Source organism: Podarcis liolepis (genome assembly GCF_965112155.1).
Source record: "Podarcis liolepis genome assembly, chromosome: 2".
In the NCBI taxonomy this organism is placed as follows: Eukaryota; Metazoa; Chordata; class Lepidosauria; order Squamata; family Lacertidae; genus Podarcis; species Podarcis liolepis.
The window spans coordinates 56,631,302-56,648,333 of NC_139555.1; the positions used below are offsets into that span (position 1 = coordinate 56,631,302).

At 43.3% G+C, this 17,032-nt stretch overlaps 1 protein-coding gene across 7 annotated transcripts in view; it reads left to right on the forward strand.

The window, feature by feature from the left end:
- FNIP1 (folliculin interacting protein 1) overlaps positions 1-17,032 on the forward strand; it is an 87,501-nt gene that overhangs the window by 34,298 nt on the left and 36,171 nt on the right. For all 7 annotated transcript variants that reach the window (XR_014522204.1, XR_014522205.1, XR_014522206.1 and 4 more), the window contains exons 2-3: positions 5,104-5,230; positions 13,716-13,859. Coding sequence is in view for 4 of the 7 variants with exons in the window: in XM_083487966.1 (XP_083344092.1) it covers positions 5,104-5,230; positions 13,716-13,859 (271 nt within the window). In the remaining 3 variants the exon portion in view is untranslated. The remainder of the gene's footprint in view (positions 1-5,103; positions 5,231-13,715; positions 13,860-17,032) is intronic.

The following is a 17,032-nucleotide window of genomic DNA, read 5'->3' on the forward strand; positions in this document are numbered from 1 at the left end:
AGATGTCATAGACTTCAGTTAGAATCATAGAGTCATAGAATTGTGGAGTTGGAAGGGACCCTGAGGGTCATCTAGTCCAACCCCCTGCAGTGCAGGAATCTCAAGTAAAGTAGCCATGACAGATGGCAATCTAACCTCTGCTTAAAAACCTCCAAGGAAGGAGAGTCAATAACCTCCCAAGGGAGTCTGTTCCAGCTTGGAACAGCTCTTACTGTCAGAAGGTTCTTCCTGAAGTTTAGTTGGAATCTCATTTCTTGTAACTCAGATCCACTGGTTCAGGTCCTACCCTTCAGAGCAGGAGAAAACAAGCTTGCACCATCTTCCATGTGGCAGCCCTTTAGGTATTTGAAGACAGCTATCATATCTCTTCTCAGTCTCCTTTTATCCAGGCTAAACATACCCAACTCCCTCAACTGTTCCTCATAAGGTTTGGTTTCTAGACCCTTGATCATCTTGGTTGCCCTTCTCTGCACATGTTCCAGCTTATCAACATCCTTCTTAAATTGTGCTTAATGTGAAAGTGATATTTATCTTGAAAAAAGTCTATTGTAAAAGATCATTAACAGTGTGATCTAATGCATGCCTGTTCAGAAGCCTGGTTGTATCCAAAGGACACGTCTCTAAAATGTGTAATGGGACACTTACTAAGCCTAGACAGATTAAGTCATTTATTTTTATTGAATAAATTTCTATCCCACTCCTCCTCCTAAAGGAGTCCATGGCAGCAAACAAGTGATAAAAAAAGAAAATCTAAAACAATTCCTTTATAGATGCAGACTCAGAAAGAGCTCAACTTAAAAGGCTTGTTGAAAGAGAAAGTCTTTGGTAGGTGCAGAAAAGACAACAGAGATGTCTGCCTAATATTCAAGGGATGTCAAAGTCAATGTCACAAAGCTAAAGGCTTGATTCCTAAATTGGGTGGGATGGAACTCCTGATAAGAGATCCTCACCTTCAGAGTGCAGTGATTGGATATGTCAGCTCCCCATTAGGGAGGGGCTGCTTTGCGGGCGGGAACCGGGTCTCCATAGCGACCCTGGAGTGGGCGGAGGTAAGCTACCCACGTCAGCAGGGTCCCCGGCCCAGGAGGCCCTGTTTCGTGATGATGGTGTTCACCTTTCTGACATGGGCAATGATTATTGGCTGGCTAATATCGAGGAGGGCATTAAGTGTTGGTTGCAGGTGTGAGGGTGTTGGTGGCGAGACTTTGGCTCGATTGGCGGTTAGGCATTGGGTGAGCCTTTTATGGGAGGGGAGGTTGTTGCCTCCACCTGCCCCTCCATGGTAAGGGTAACCCGTTAAAGGGATCCGGGGGTGTGGTTCCTGTCCGAAGCCTGGGCATGGGCTAGGGCCAAGACACAGCCCTAACGGTGACCCGGGGGGGGGCCCTCATTTGATGTACATCAGAGGGCTCCCCCCTTCCAGTGGTTAACCCTTCAACAAGACTTCCTGCAGGCATGCAGCAGTCAGGTTATAGTCTTGCTTTGCCCAATTGCCTAAGCCAATACCGCTCACTTCTGTAACCAATAAAGTTGTGGCCTTATTTATCCCATTAAATCAATATCCTTGTTTTTGTGGGTTTATTCCGGGGAAGCTTGGGGTCCGGATCCTTGCCACGCAAATAAGGGGTGAGACGATCTTTCAGCTATCCTGGCCTCAAGCTGCATAGGGCTTTATTTACCAAAACCAGCACCCTAAACTTAGCTCAGCAGCTAATTGGCAGCCATTCCTGATTTCTTCATGGAGCCTGTACGACCAATCAACCACATCATTTGTAATACTGAACAGTCAAAGATCAAGGTCACATCTGGTCCTCAGCTGATTGTGGAAGATGCTTAGGCATGAACAGGATGTTTCCCCACAGCTATTTAAAATGCATGGTGTACAGTGTCCTGAACACAACTTAAGTCATTCCAAAATGCCTTACTGCCTGCAACCAAGGGAGAGAAAATCTAGGGCCTTTTGTTTTTATTTACCGTACTGCTTCTAATGTAATCCTTTATACTCATTTTCTGGTTATTATCTTTCACCTAATTACATACATTCAGCCCCTCCTCTGTTTATTGTACCTCCCGATCACTGTTACAATCTCACCCTATGGGCAACAACAGTGTGTTGAGGTAGGGCTGGCAAAACACCAACCTATTTGTTAAGCAATTTAAAACCTAGATATTACACATTTGCAAAGTAGACTAAGTACTTCCTACACTAAGTATTTCCTACAAAGCAAACCATCCTTAAGGTACCCAGGAGCATCAGATTCCAGGAGCCGTAGAGTGTTTTGCCGTATCTCATATCTTGGGTGTTCAAAGTAATAATAAAGTATACTTCCCTCCAGATGTATGATATAATGTGACAATTTGTATAGGTACTGGATACAGTGATATATTTTCTTGGGTGGATCCATTGTTTTTAGATCCAAACAGTATAAACAGCTCATTAGGAGTCAAAATTCATTGAAGTTCACTCAGAATGTACAATTCATTTTGATTCCCCCCCCCCCGACAAACAACAACACTGGTCTAGTCCAATGGCCCATCCAAGCCCTTTTCTTCATCTTACCCATAAAAGAAATACAAGCCACAGTAGTAGTAGTTAATAACCTAGCCATCATGCACAAAATGGTGCCTGATTCTCTAAAAGAGCCTTCCCCAAGCTGCTGCCCTGCAGGTTTCTTGCACTAGAAGCCCTATGAACAACTTTGACAGTGGAACAGACTCCCATGAGAAGTTGTGGATTCTCCTCTCTTAGTTTTTAAGCAGAGGTCGGATGGCTATCTGTCATGTGTGATCTAGTTGAAATTCCTGCATTGCAGAAGATTGGACTATACAATTCAGAGTTTCCCAGCTTGGGTCTCCAGCTGTTTTTGGACTACAGTTCCCATCATCCCTGACCACCGGTCCTGCTAGCTAGGGATGATGGGAGTTGTAGTACAAAAAAAACAGCTTAAGACCCACGTTTGGGGAACTCTGGACTAGATGACCCTCGTGGTTGCTTCTAACTCCACAATTCTGTGATTCATGCAAAATCTTTTTCACACATCTTATATCTGCAAAAATATATGGTTGGCTCTTGGAAGGATAAATGTGTGGATTCAATGTGCCTGTGTCTTATTGATTGTTGCACTGAACCTGTTCCCTGAGCTCGTCTTCTCCACTTTCTCTCAATCCCAGTTGCCAAGGAATATTTTTTGGAAGACATGTTATGTAACACTGATAATAGTTAGCTGGGTCAATCATGAAATGTAATTTATGAGACACACCAAAGCCTTTCAAGGATAGTTAAAATAGCATGTGCTCAGACGGAGGAGTAAACAGGTTCATTTTACCTTGATCAAATGTTGATGAATGCGGCTGGGTTTTTAATATATATATATTTAGCTCACTCTCCTCTTAGCACGTAATCTGCTCTTGGAGCTTTTTATAAGCAGACTTCCCTAAAGATCTGGAACACTTTCTGCTCTTCCTTGCCAGGCAGCTGTCAAGAGTCAGATGTCAAAATACTACTAAATGGAAACCATGTCTTAAAGAAAGAGGTGGTGGGCTTATTGCATATTAGGTAAATGAAAGGATTTGTTTGGGGAGGGTTGCTGTAGAGTTGTTGGTTAAATAACAATTGCAAGATGAAAACAATATGGGTTTAAATGTAGAAATGCCACATCTATGCAGGTGACTTTAAGCACTGCATGAAATACCAAGCTAACTTCAAGTACGGATATATAAGAGAGTTTGGGCCACTTTGTATATATCAGGGATTATAGTTTAGGCGAGAATCTAAACATACGTTTTATTTGTTAAAAAGGTTTTCCAAGGTTATCTCAGCTTTGCTTTCATTTGTTCTCTCTGGCAATTTCAGTATTTGAGGCCAATGTTGAGGAGTTGCAGAGTTTGCACCCCCATCGTGTAGGCGGCATTGGGGCTGCCCCTGTGGCCGACCCCTCTCTACCTCCCCTATAGATGAAAAAACCTGGCTCAGCCAAAAGGGTGTTCACAAACACCACTGATCAACTGATGGACAGTGCCTGCCAAGCCCCTTTCAAAGCACCGCACAAAGAAGACCCCTTCGGGCAAAAAAGGTCACCTGGTATCATTGTGACGTCAGGTAGTTGACACTCAGCAACCTTGGCCTGTGAGGGGTACAGGAGAGAACCATCCACTCCAGTGCACTAAAAGGCTTCCCCACCCCTGGTTTTGTGTTTGATCTGGACCAGGGGCTGGCAAAGTTTTTGTGGCTTGGGCCGGTTCACGGTCCCACAGACGCTGCAGTGGGCTGGAGTGCTCACGCACACAAACATGCGCAAACGCTATTTCTGACACTCCTTCTGGCGCGGAGGAGGCGTGTGCAGATTCCCATTGGCTGCAGGAGCTTCCTGCAGCCAATGGGAAGCTGGCCAGCATTGCAGAAGGCGGTCCCTGCTCTGCTCCGTGCCGGTTTAGCACTGCACACAGGAGCAGACCAAAGTTTTGCTTTTTTAAAGCATCTAATATTCCAGTCCCAGGAAGAGTATTTTTATTCCTCTTTTTTATAGGTGCAGGAGATGATTTCAGTGGCCTTTGTGCTCTTATAAATGTGGTGATAAAATGATATCTCAAATGTCTATGAAACAGGAACTGATTAGCCATGGCAATCCCGTGATCATGATGAATTCTTTGTGGGATGGTATAAACTATAAAAATCCAGAGACAAGCCAAAGCCTCCTGTAGCTTTCTTCCCCATAAACATTGCATTGTTCTCATCTGGTATCTCCCTTTCCACTAATAATAGTGGCGTTATACTAGGTGCTTTTTAATGCAAACATTGTAATCATACTCTGCATTGTGTATTGACTAGGATTAGAAGTACCTTTGATTTTTTAAAAAAGAAAATGTTGTAGCAAAGATTAATGTTCCCAGTCGAGTTACACCCATTTATTTATACCACTGTGAAAGTTGGATGAAGAGGTTTCTCTGTTGATATATATTTACACAAATTAAATTTGCATTTTATGTATATTGTTGTTACCTGTTGTTACCCCTTAATAAAGTCAGTGAAACTTCTTTTAATAAACTCTATTGTAAAAGCCACAGAGATAAGAAACTCTCTCTCACTTTTCCTCCCTATTAAAGCTGGCCTTTGCCGGAGTTTGATCCAAGTCAGATCCGACTAATTGTGTACCAGGACTGTGAAAGAAGAGGGCGAAATGTTTTATTTGACTCCAGTGCTAAGAGGAGAACTGAAGATGCATCCGTCTCGGTGAGCAATATTCACACTAGTATGAATTCCTTTACCCCTCACCCCCCCCCCATTGCAATGCAAAGTTAATTCATGCAGGCTTCAACAATAAATTATTTGCATCAGTAGTCATGCTTTGAAGAGAGATATTCAAAATGCTATGTTTAAAAAGAGGTTGTGTTTGCAGTGCATTAGTGCTTCAGCTGTTCCTCCTAATTGCTTTACTGTTACAGCAGTCCCCTCTTTTTAACCTAGCCCTTTGTTATATCATATTTCCTCTCATAGGATCTCTCCTTTTCCTGTAGCTTTAGGAACAGCCTAGATCGTGAAAATGCCTTCTCTATTTATTCCCTTACTCGTCTTCTGGCATGCCAGAATTTAATAAAGTTTGAAAATAATTCCAGTGAGGGTGAATCAGGTGCACTGTAGAACAACAGAGAGGAACCTGTGATCTTTCAGGTGCTGTTGGACTACAGCTCCCATGATCCCTAACCATTGGCTGGGTGGGGCTGATGGGAGTCCTATAACATCTGGCAGGGCACAGGTACCTCAGCACTGCTGTATAGACGATTATTAGGACACTTGCATGCTTGAGGGTTATGCATCCACCCTGTTTTCCCATAATGCTTAGCAAAATTGCGGCTTAGCACTGGGCCGGGGGAACTTCCAGACTGTGGGCCCAATTTTCCTCACAATGCTGTTTCCCCCAAACCACACTTGCCTGCCTTACCCCTGACATCATACGTGACATCAGGCAGGAGGCGGGGAGAGGCGTGGCCTGCACACTTGGTTCATGGAGCTTGTAGAGATAAAGATCTGGTCCACCAGGCTAAAAAAGGTTTTGCGCACCTGAGCCTTATCATGAACAAGCAAATATGCAGCCTCCCAAAGAGAAGATTGTGGCTGCTTTGGTCCTGCCACCGCCACACTGCTGCGAGCTAAGCCATGGTTTGGCTTAGCATTGCATCTGAACCTTGATCCATTGTTTATCTTGCCCTCAGTTAAATCACAAACTGTAGCTAAGGTTTGTTTTGTGGCCTACCACTCCTTGTTTTCCTGAGGAAGATGAACCATGAGCCTGGGTTTGGACATAATGCTAAGCCAAACTAGCTTAGCTCACACCAACTCAGCAGCAGCAGGACTGGAGGAAAAGTGGAGCAGGTATGGTCACATGGGAACCCATACATGTGTTCAAACTCAGCCATGGTTTGGCTTAGTGTTAAGTGTGAACCAGATTCTATCTCTCTCCTCCAATCTTCTCCCTTATACCGGCATTTCTCCCCACTCGTTATTTGATTACCCCACCTCCCCTGTCTCATCAGGTTGGGAAACACTGAATCTATTACTTGGATGTATAGATCGATCTTTTAAAGAAAGAAAAAACTTTTAAGGGAGGTACTGAAGAAGTCTGGAAATGTACTGTACTATCTCACAAGCATACCTGAAGGAGTGTCTCCACCCCCATCGTTCTGCCTGGACACTGAGGTCCAGTGCCGAGGGCCTTCTGGCAATTCCCTCGCTGCGAGAAGCCAAGTTACAGGGAACCAGGCAGAGGGCCTTCTCGGTAGTGGCGCCTGCCCTGTGGAACGCCCTCCCACCAGATGTCAAAGAGAAAAATAACTACCAAACTTTTAGAAGACATCTGAAGGCAGCCCTGTTTAGGGAAGCTTTTAATGTTTAATAGGTTATTGTATTTTAGTGTTTTGTTGGAAGCCGCCCAGAGTGGCTGGGGAACCCAGCCAGATGGGCGGGGTATAAATAATAAATTACTACTACTGCTACTACTACTACTACTACTGGGGATTCCAATGATGGCATCTCTTCACATGCAAGGCCCCGGGCCTTAAAATAAGTGTTAGCCACATACTGAGCCCTTTTACCTGTAAGTAACTGCAGAGTACATTTCCGAAGCGGAGACATTATCTCTTTGTAGACAGTGAAGTTGTTATATTTCATCTCTTAGCAAAGTGGCAAATGACTCCTTCACTTGACGGCATACACAAAGTGCTAGCTGCATCCCACGGCACTTTTGCCCTTTGCAAGAAAACACTGTGTGGGACAGACGTTTTCTCACTGTGAAAAGAGCATCTGTTAGCTGCGTTTTAGAATTCAATGCCTTCTGCCTGTTGACCCCCACATGTCTCAGCATGATTTATAGCTCCTGGCCTTCTCCAGTAGAGTGTCGGCTTTGTTGGCTTAGGAACATGGAAGGTTTGGACTTGAACAAAGCTGTCCGCCATAATGGGTGGAGAATCAGCTGATTTTCAGAGCATGTATTTGTGTGGGGTTTGCCCGCCCACAGACACACACGAGAGGGCTATGCCCGCTTCCCCACGCCTGCTGGAGTGACATTTCTCGCTTAGAGGGACACATGGCCTCAGGAGAAGGCCAGGCAAAAGAAAGTTAGACCTGCAATATATTGCCTGTCAACACTTCTTGATAACAAACAGTTCTGCTGAAAAGAACACTACTGCGGCAGTCAAAGCATGCGCTGTGCCTTTTAAATGTTGGCATGTTTCAAAAGGCAGTTCCATGTGCGCAGAATGAAAATATCTCTTAAGATCACAAACATTTACATAGACGTATGACCAAGAACGGCTTCTAATTTCATCTGGAGTGGCTACTCCTGACTTTCTGGGGCCTGCGCTGTGAATTGCTTTGACACAGAGTTACAATATCTCTGCCATCCTGGTCAGCCTCCTCCCAAACTGGTGCCCTCAAGGTTTTGCTGGACTACAACTCCAAGCATCCCTGAACATTGGCCAGTCTCCAGGTGACTAGCTGCTGGTTCATAGAATCATAGAATTGTAGAGTTGGAAGGGACCCCGAGTATCATCTAGTCCAACCCCCTGCAATGCAGGAATATGCAACTGTCCCTTACAAGGATCAAACCTACAGCCTTGGCTATAATATCAGCACCATACTCTAACCCAGTGTTTTTCAACCTTTTTTGGGCAAAGGCACACTTGTTTCATGAAAAAAATCACGAGGCACACCACCATTAGAAAATGTTAAAAAAATTAACTCTGTGCCTATATTGACTATATATAAAGTAATTCTCTTGAATAGGAATCAAATAAACACAAAGAAAGTATTTTATAATTACTTTATTATGAAATAGTAAGTAAACAGAAATATGAAAAATTATAAAATACTTTATTCAGTGCGCAACCTGGGCCTGTTTGGCTGAACACAAAGCTGATATTCTGGCTGGAATCGAACATTGCGGACCATTCTCTGCTCAGCGGGGATTGATCCACTGATCCCCGCTGAGCCGGCGGATGACAGCTCCGTCTCCGCACTGTGTGCGGAGAGGGAGATGTCAGAGCCCCGCTGCTCTCTATGGGGAATCGGATGACAGCGGACCGCCTATCTGCTCTCATCCGATCCCATCCGATCTGATCCCCACCCAGGACGGATGGAAAATAGGGTGGACGCGGTCCGGCGCCCGCCTAGTGGGCGAAAATTTGACGTTTTTTAAAAAAATCTTTCGAATTTTTCAATTTTTCCCACGGCACACCAGGCAACATCTTGCGGCACACTAGTGTGCCGCAGAACAGTGGTTGAAAAACACTGCTCTAACCATCTGAGCTATCCAGTCTGGTTGCTGGAATTATTGTCAAGAATGCTAGACAATGTGAACCTTAGTCCGTAGCTGTCAACCTTCCCTCTTTTTTTGCAGGAAATTCCTTTATTCCAGCACTGTTTCCCGCTGCTATCCCAGATTGTTAGATATCTCGTAGACTGTCCCCGGGATAGGTGAACTTGCTGATCCCTTATTTTCGAGGCTGCTGATCCCTATTTTCAAATCTGAAAGTTGACAGCTATGCCTTAGTCTGATCCATCTAGCAAGGCTCTTACAATTTTAAGCACGAATGTTGTTGTCAGTAGTAGCAGCAGCAAGAGCATCACACTTTTATTCAGTGACATTAGTGAACAGAGTGCAATAATCCCTGCTCCTCCAAGTGCTTACAAACTAATTTTCAACACAGAAAAGCAGCAGAAGAGAAGGAAAAGTGGAGTCAGGCTTAAATAAGGAAGGAATATGTAATACTTTCAGATACATTTACAAAGCTTTCAAGGAAAAGGTTGGTTTTGGGAAGGAATTTGAAGGAAGAGTGGTGGCACCATTAAGGTGTTTGGGAGGCTAGACAGGATAACTAAACACTCATCAGTTGTGCTTTATTATCAAGAGACCCTGAACAGGTATTTTTGTTTTTTACATTTAAGATACAACATTATACCGTAGAGATTCATGGTTTGGGGGCTTTAACCTTGAAAGATTGAAGTCAGCCCATCCGACATCAAGGCAATGAATTATGCATGTCAGAAACATTCTTAGGCAACCTATCAATCATTAATAAACCCTTTATTTATAAACTGCTACTTTTAAAATGAACATTATGAAATTAAAACTCCTGCCTTCTGTTAGATGCATGTATTTTTCAGGTCTGGGCAAATCTGGTTTGTATAAATATTTGTTTATCTTTGTCTCATGAAAGTGTTACTGGCTTTTGTTTTGTTTTGCCTTTTTGGCTGTAATTCATAAACAGTTACCAGAAGCAGACTCAAACCCACCTACGTTATCATCCTCCAGGCAAAAGAGAGGAAAAAAAAGAGTTTAGCAGTCCAGACATAAGTAAAAATGAGTTTAAATTTGCCATTTATATTCCTCCTTTCTCTTTGCAAACTCTCAAGGCAGCTTACAAACACAACAGCAAAACAAAAAGCAGTTTTATGTTAATGAACATTTTGATTTCTTGTGTGTGTTTTATGCTTAATCACGAATCAGTGAAAGGTGGGGGGTAAATTGAATAAATGAATAAAATATGTCATTAATGACTGGCCTAAGTCCATATAGGGCACAAGTCAGAGGTCATGCCATGGTCTAGGGCAGGGGAGGTCCAGAGGGCAGCTATTTTATGTGGCCCTCCAGCCCCCATCTTCCTCTCTACCTCTTCAGTAGGTTGGAGGATAGTTTCCCTTCACCCTGCCACTGTGATGCAGAGGGAAATTGCTGTCTCTGCTGTTCAAGGATTGGCTGCCAAAGCCCAGGTGTGGTTTTTGTCCTCCATATTGTCCTCTCTATAGCAAGCCTAACGCTGTGATGGGGATGAATGTGGTACATGTCTGGTGTGTGAGAGTGAGTGAGTGAGTGTGAGTGAGAGAAAAAGAACCGTGTGGCTGTATTTGTGTGTAGTCTGCATTTGTGACAAGGGTGTGTGCTGCATGTGTGATAGGGGGAGGTTATGTGCACTATGTGTTTGTCAATTGCGGTGTTTGTGTGCGAGAGGGAGTTATTTGCAGCAACTTGGGCCATGACTGTTGCTGGTATGCAGAGGGTTAATCAGTCTTCCGTGTGGCCCCTGTGCCAAGAACCTTAAGCTGGAGATGTTAATGGAAGAAAGATGGGCCTACAGCAAGGTGATAGGTTACAGCAAGCTTGTAGTAGAAAGTGCCAATGGGCTGACATTTGTTATTGGATAGCAACAGTGGGAATGCTTAGTGGATGCTTAGAGATATTCTAGAAGAGGGACTTGATCCAGATAGTAAGGTTAGGCATGGGAAGGAAGAAAAGGGAGGATCTAAAACAGAGGGGAAAACTACTGAGATGTAGTAGAGAAGGGTTGACTTCAAGCTGTGTGGATGAGGCAACACTTAACAGAGTTTGAACATGTTGAACACTCTGTCAACCTAAGCACTGAGTCGTAGGCCATAATTTTAAGCAGATTAATCGGATGCTTTGCAGTTATGGTTGTGAACACTGTACACCAAACACTAAATTACTGATAGGATCAGAAATGGGATATGCTGGCTGAGTCCTTTACCTTTAGGCGACCTGCCTGAAACCAAGACTGTTCCCTTGTAAGGTTTCGGTTTCTGGAGAACAAAGAATAGCCACTGCCATTGACCTCTTTGGCTGCCGAAAGTGCACAAGGACAGGGTTTGGCCTCAGAGGAGAGCCTTGAGGTCAAATAGCAGAGCTAACCAGTTAGAGTTCCCAGCTGTGTAGAAATGGAATCGCCAGCAAGCCTCCTTGTGCTGCTGCTTCAATGGGCACGGCAGATGGTGCTAGCAGGACGCTGCCTGCGGGGTTTATTTATGGCACATGCATGCTCTTCTTGGGGACAGGGATTCCAAAGTTCTTTTATGCGCTGAACTTATTCTGTAATCTCTTTTACAATGTTGGAAGCACGACTTGAGCTATGCCGGGAACACAAGTCGACCAGTTCCCTTTGTTGCATAATATCTTGTGGCTTGTTACATCTTGTATTTCATTGACATTCAAATCCAGAGGGAAAAAAACCTCACACAGGAGCAGGGACACCTCAGATATTTGATCTAGGTGTCCGGCAGGTTACTCTTCAGCATATGCTGGGTTCTAAAATTGCACGTCTTAAAATTTGTCTGCGTTCTGCATTTTGCAAATGATTTGCTTGCTGGCAGACTGCTGACAGTTGGCATCCAAAAGATTGTGACCATTTGACCTCTTTTTACCACGGGATCCTTAAGTTCATTGCATTCTACTGTAAAGGCCAAAGGTATAATCTTCCATAGTGTTTGAATCAGGAAATGATCACTCTTAAGACATTGTGTTCAGCTGTGGCTTTGAAGAAAGCTGTGTAGGAAGCTCATAAGAGGTTCGTGCATAGACTCGATTAGCTAGCTTGAGGAAAATGTTTTGCCATCATAGGAATTCTCTCTCTCTCTCTCTCTATATATATATATATGCTTTGTTATTAAGTGTTATTAAGAAAACTTTCAACATCAGCTGAAAGTTGCAGTGTGACTTGCCTGAGAAAGATGTTGTAACCCTGTGGACTCGGTGTGGTTTTATCACATGATGCTGTGCCTAGCCCAAGACGCTGTTGTTTATCAGAGATAAAATGCAATTCTAGTTCACGGGTTTCTAGTGAAGTCATATGATTGCCATTCACATGTTTTCAGCCATTGTCTGCCAAAAAAATTCAAGGCAGTAGCAATTCTAACTCTGCACGAGTTCAGCATTGTCTCTTTAATGATCAGCTTCTCATAATGGGAGGTTGTTCTTATGAGAAGAAATGAATTCTTGTGCTGCAGCCATAAGAAAAGAAAAGGGAGTTCTAGCTGGCTTTGCATAGGCTAGGCTGGCTGCCATGAGATCAGTACTGAGAAACCTTGTGGCTCTCCAGAGGTTTTGGACTACAACTCCCATCAGCCTCAGCTAGCATGACGAGCAGTCTGTGATGGTGGGAGTTGTAGTCCAGCAACAACTGGAAGCGCACAACTGCCACCACATTTGCTTTAGATATTAACTTCTTTACCTTCCAATAGTTCTCACAATGGGTGAACTGCAGTGAAAACTGCTGGGTGGGGGCAGATGTAAGCTACTGAGTGAGGGAGCCCTTTTTCCTTAAAATATTTCTTTGCATTTGCAGTCCCTATTCTCATAAAAATGTTCTGTTCCGGTGTTTGCAAAATCTATATCACAGGGAGAATTTTAGGTGATGATATGATGAATAGCTGCACCTGTGGTTCTCTGAAAGCAGTCTGATTGCATGGGATTTTATTTTTTTTACCCCAAACTTAAATATGGAAGAAAAACGAAACCTTCCCAGGTTTTGCATATTTGTCCCTATTGAAATTCATTTTGTTAATTTGGACCCAGTTCTCCAATCTGTTAAGGTCATTTTGAATCCTGATTCTGCCTTGTGCGGTGTTAACTACCCTTCCCAGTTTGGTGTCATCTGCAGATTTGATGAGCGTCCCCTCAATTCCTTCATCCAAGTCGTTTATAAAGAGGCTGAACAACAATAGGCCCAGGACAGAACTCTGGGGCACTCCACTTGTCCCTTTTTTCCAGGATGCCGAGAAACCTTTAGTGAGCACTCTTTGGGTTCGTTCAATCAACCAGCTACGGATCCACCTAGCAGTAACATTGTCTCTGCATCCTCTGAGCCCAATTCCCCATCCCTTATAGATCTCAAGTTGAAGAAAACCAAGTGAGAATCCACAGCCACATGCAGGACATCATACAGAGGGAGGGATTATGCATTTTGATATCTGTGAGGTATCAAAGGATGAATTAACACAGACTTCTCCTTAAAATTTAGAGCTCACTTTTATCTTCCACATTTGAACACCATTCTTCTTTGGCACAACTTCACTGCTATGTTTAAATATATAAACACTGATACCTGCATTGTGGGAGATTGAACTAGATGGTCCTGGGGGTCCTTTTCACCACTACAGTTCTGTGATATGATTTATGAAATGTTGAACGTTGGATTTGTGTATTACACATCTATCTCCAAAGCAAAAAGATAAGACTTAATGAAATTATTCCTATTTTGCAAAATGGTTGGCTTAGCTTCCAATCTCCATTCTTTCACTAATGCTAAAATGCTTGTGTTCATCTCACTAGTTTTCTTTTTCTATGCCCCGGATGCAGGTGATCTGTATTCTCAGAACACTGTTTTGAGGATTACTAAACGCAATGTAACAAATACAATTTTTATTCCACCAGAAACTCTGCAGCGATGCTCAGGTGAAAGTCATTGGGAAATGTTGCCAGCTCAAACCTGGAGGGGACAGCTCTTCCTCTTTGGATAGTTCAATTAATTCGTCTTCTTCCTCTTCCGAAGCAAAAGAACAATGTCCAAAATTTCAGGTGAGAGGTCCCTCTTTTAACTGTATCATGCTGGCATTGTGACTTGTATTGCATGTTTGAAAACATTGCCTTATTAGGAAATGGCTTGGGCTCCTGGTGGAGGGAGTGAGCCCGGAAGCTATTCTTTGATGGTTGTCCAACAAAACAGATGGCTGTTGTCATGTAGGACTGCAAAAGGAAACTATCAGAATATCAGCAGGATGAATGTTCCTATAAGTGGCTTATTTGAAAATCATTCATAAAGAACAATGGCCAATGAGCCACTAAGAAACCTGGGGCAAGGATGTACCAAACAAATGTGATAGTATAGATCAGTCCCTTCCTCTCCTTGTCCTCCAACAAAGATGAAACAATTTAACCAGGAAACAGCTGAAAATGCAGTTCCCCATTCTAACAAAGGCCCATGGGATGGATTTACATATGTGGCCAGCCATCCCACAATAAGTTGGCCCATTTCTAAATTTTCTTCCAGAAATGTGCTGCATGGGTTAAGTTTTCATACAGGCTGGTGACAAAAATCCTCAACTTACTTTCAGATGTTTGTGATTAACGCTGAAGTTTTAGCTTTCTCATGAGTTGTGAAAATATTGTTCACTCAAGATTCCATCCAAAATATTAATAATACAGGTTTTCTTAGAGTCAGAATCCGAATGGGACCAGGAATCCCTCTCAACTTAGTTTTTGCCAGTCTGCTTCAAATCCCTGCGACAGGGTGAGTTCCCGTTGCTCTGTCCCAGCTTCTGCCAACCTAGCAGTTCAAAAGCAGGCCAGTGCAAGTAGATAATTAGGTACCACTGCAGTGGAAAGGTATATGGCATTTCTGTGCGCTCTGGTTTCCATCATGTTGTGCCAGAAGCGGCTTCGTCATGCTGGCCACAAGACCTGGAAAGCTGTCTGTGGACAAACACCAGCTCCCTCGGCCTGAAGCAAGATGAGCGCCGCAACCCCATAGTCGCCTTTGACTGGACTTAACCGTCCAGGGGTCCTTTACCTTTACCATCCTAAAGTGCTTCCTTTAACTATTTTGTAAAGCCTTATTCTGTAGGGCTTTTTTTTGCTTTTTAATGTCTTGAAAAGCAATTTTAAAACATTCAACTGCAAATTTTTGCTTGCTGGCAGTTTAAAATGCTTATGGCAGTGGCACTCATTGAACTTGAGTTACACTTTATATAAGAGGGGAGGTTTTGGCCACCAGTGTAGCCAGAGTCATCTGACTGGGTATATTTCTGTCATCTCACCTTGCACTGATCACAAGTGTTTTCTGTTAAGCCTTCCTAAAATAGAGCTGAGCCTTTACCCTTTGTACTGAAGTAATTCTCTGTTTTAGAGTGGCTGATCCCAACATAACATATTCTCGGGGACGTCTTTAATGTAATGTAATACTAGGCTGCCAAGCTTTAGTAAGCATACATTAGTTGCTGCATTTCATTGCACAGACGCACAGATGCTCACCCACCCACCCACCCACAAGGTCATGCAACTGATTTTTATATTGTGTTATTGCGCCTGAGAACGAAGTTTATATTTATCTCTCTCCTCATCATGGAAGAGTATTTTGCTGTGGTTTGGACAGGAAGAGACATGGGTTTCTTTGAACAACATTGCTCTTGCGCAACGAGAACTGTGTACTGATGCCCAGAGTTGAGGATGCTAGCTTGTTTATGTTCCATACTGGTTTCCTCACAAAATCTAGCACAGGTAGCATTATCTGACATCATACTGTGCATACAGTTTTGAACAGGTAGGTCATATGTCCTTAGCATTATAATGCTTTATGAGAGAAGGAGGAATTAGAATCTGCTTGAAGGTAACATGAATGAAGAAATAAGGGGTGCCTGGTGCAAAGTTAATGATGCTTCCCAAACTGAATGCTCACTAGCTACTATGAGCTGCTTCCCATAAATCATATTTTCCCCCTTATCAATAGGATAATCAGTTTTATTAAGATTTTAAAGTTTGGTATTTGCTTTTGGATATGAGGCAACCTGGAACAGAAGTGGTGCCCTCTTCCCTCACCCCTGGTGAGGAACAGAGATTGGGCAAGGCAGTGATGAGACTGGGGAATGCTCCCCCAAATTCTTCATCAATTTATCTCACCCCATCCCAGCAAGCACTGCCACAGTGCCCCCCACCCCCTATGCACACTGCTCATGCCTGGAGAATAAAAACTACATTGTGAAGAATTTCAGCATTGTAGAAATGTCACGTGACTGTTACATGCCAATATCCTATTATAAACAACAAGCATTTTTAAATAAGATAATACATTGTGGCTATTTCTCTTGTACCTGGTTGTGTACAAGATTTTGGTCATCTTTGACTGCTGTTTTGTGGGGGGGGGGAGGGAATTCCAGCCATAGCAGCTGAAAAGCGGGGTGGGGGTTGAACAAAGCCCCGTCTTCCACATACCTTACACCGGGGGTCAGCAAACCTTTTCAGCAGGGGCTGGTCAACTGTCCCTCAGACCTTGTGGGGGGCAGGACTATAATTTTTTTTGGGGGGGGGAATGAACGAATTCCTATGCCCCACAAATAACCTAGAGATGCATTTTAAATAAAAGGACACATTCTACTCATGTAAAAACACGCTGGTTCCTGGACCGTCCGTAGGCTGGATTGAGAAGGCAATCCCTGGGCCTTAGGTTGCCTACCCATGCCTTACACTAATAGTATAGGGACTAATTTTCCTCAGTCCACAATGCAGTCTGCTGACAAGCTTCTGAAATACTGCTGATCTGAGTCAGATCAGCATCCTTGCTTCTGAGGCGTGATGCAGAAGCATGTGATGTGCTTCTACGCAAACCTCTGCTGCTCTGATGATATAGATGGATGGGTGAAGTACTAGGTTCCTTCCATTAAATTTGTTGCAAGGGCTCATGTAGTTCTTCCATAATTACTTCATTGGACTAGCATAGGATGTGATCACAGAAAAAATGTTCACTTGCTATGGCTGTAGTCTATAAATTAAGCTTAAGATAACCAATTTCGGTTTTGGGTCTTGCAGAGGAAAACAGCTGAAATCAGTTACAGATGACATAAGAACTTGGATACTTGCGTCCATTGTTTTGAAATTTAATAATCGCCAAGACCAGGCTTGTAAATGTCTAAAGCTTCATTTAAGCCTACATTCTATGTAAATTTCACTTTTAACCTGAATCACAACATCCTGCATGT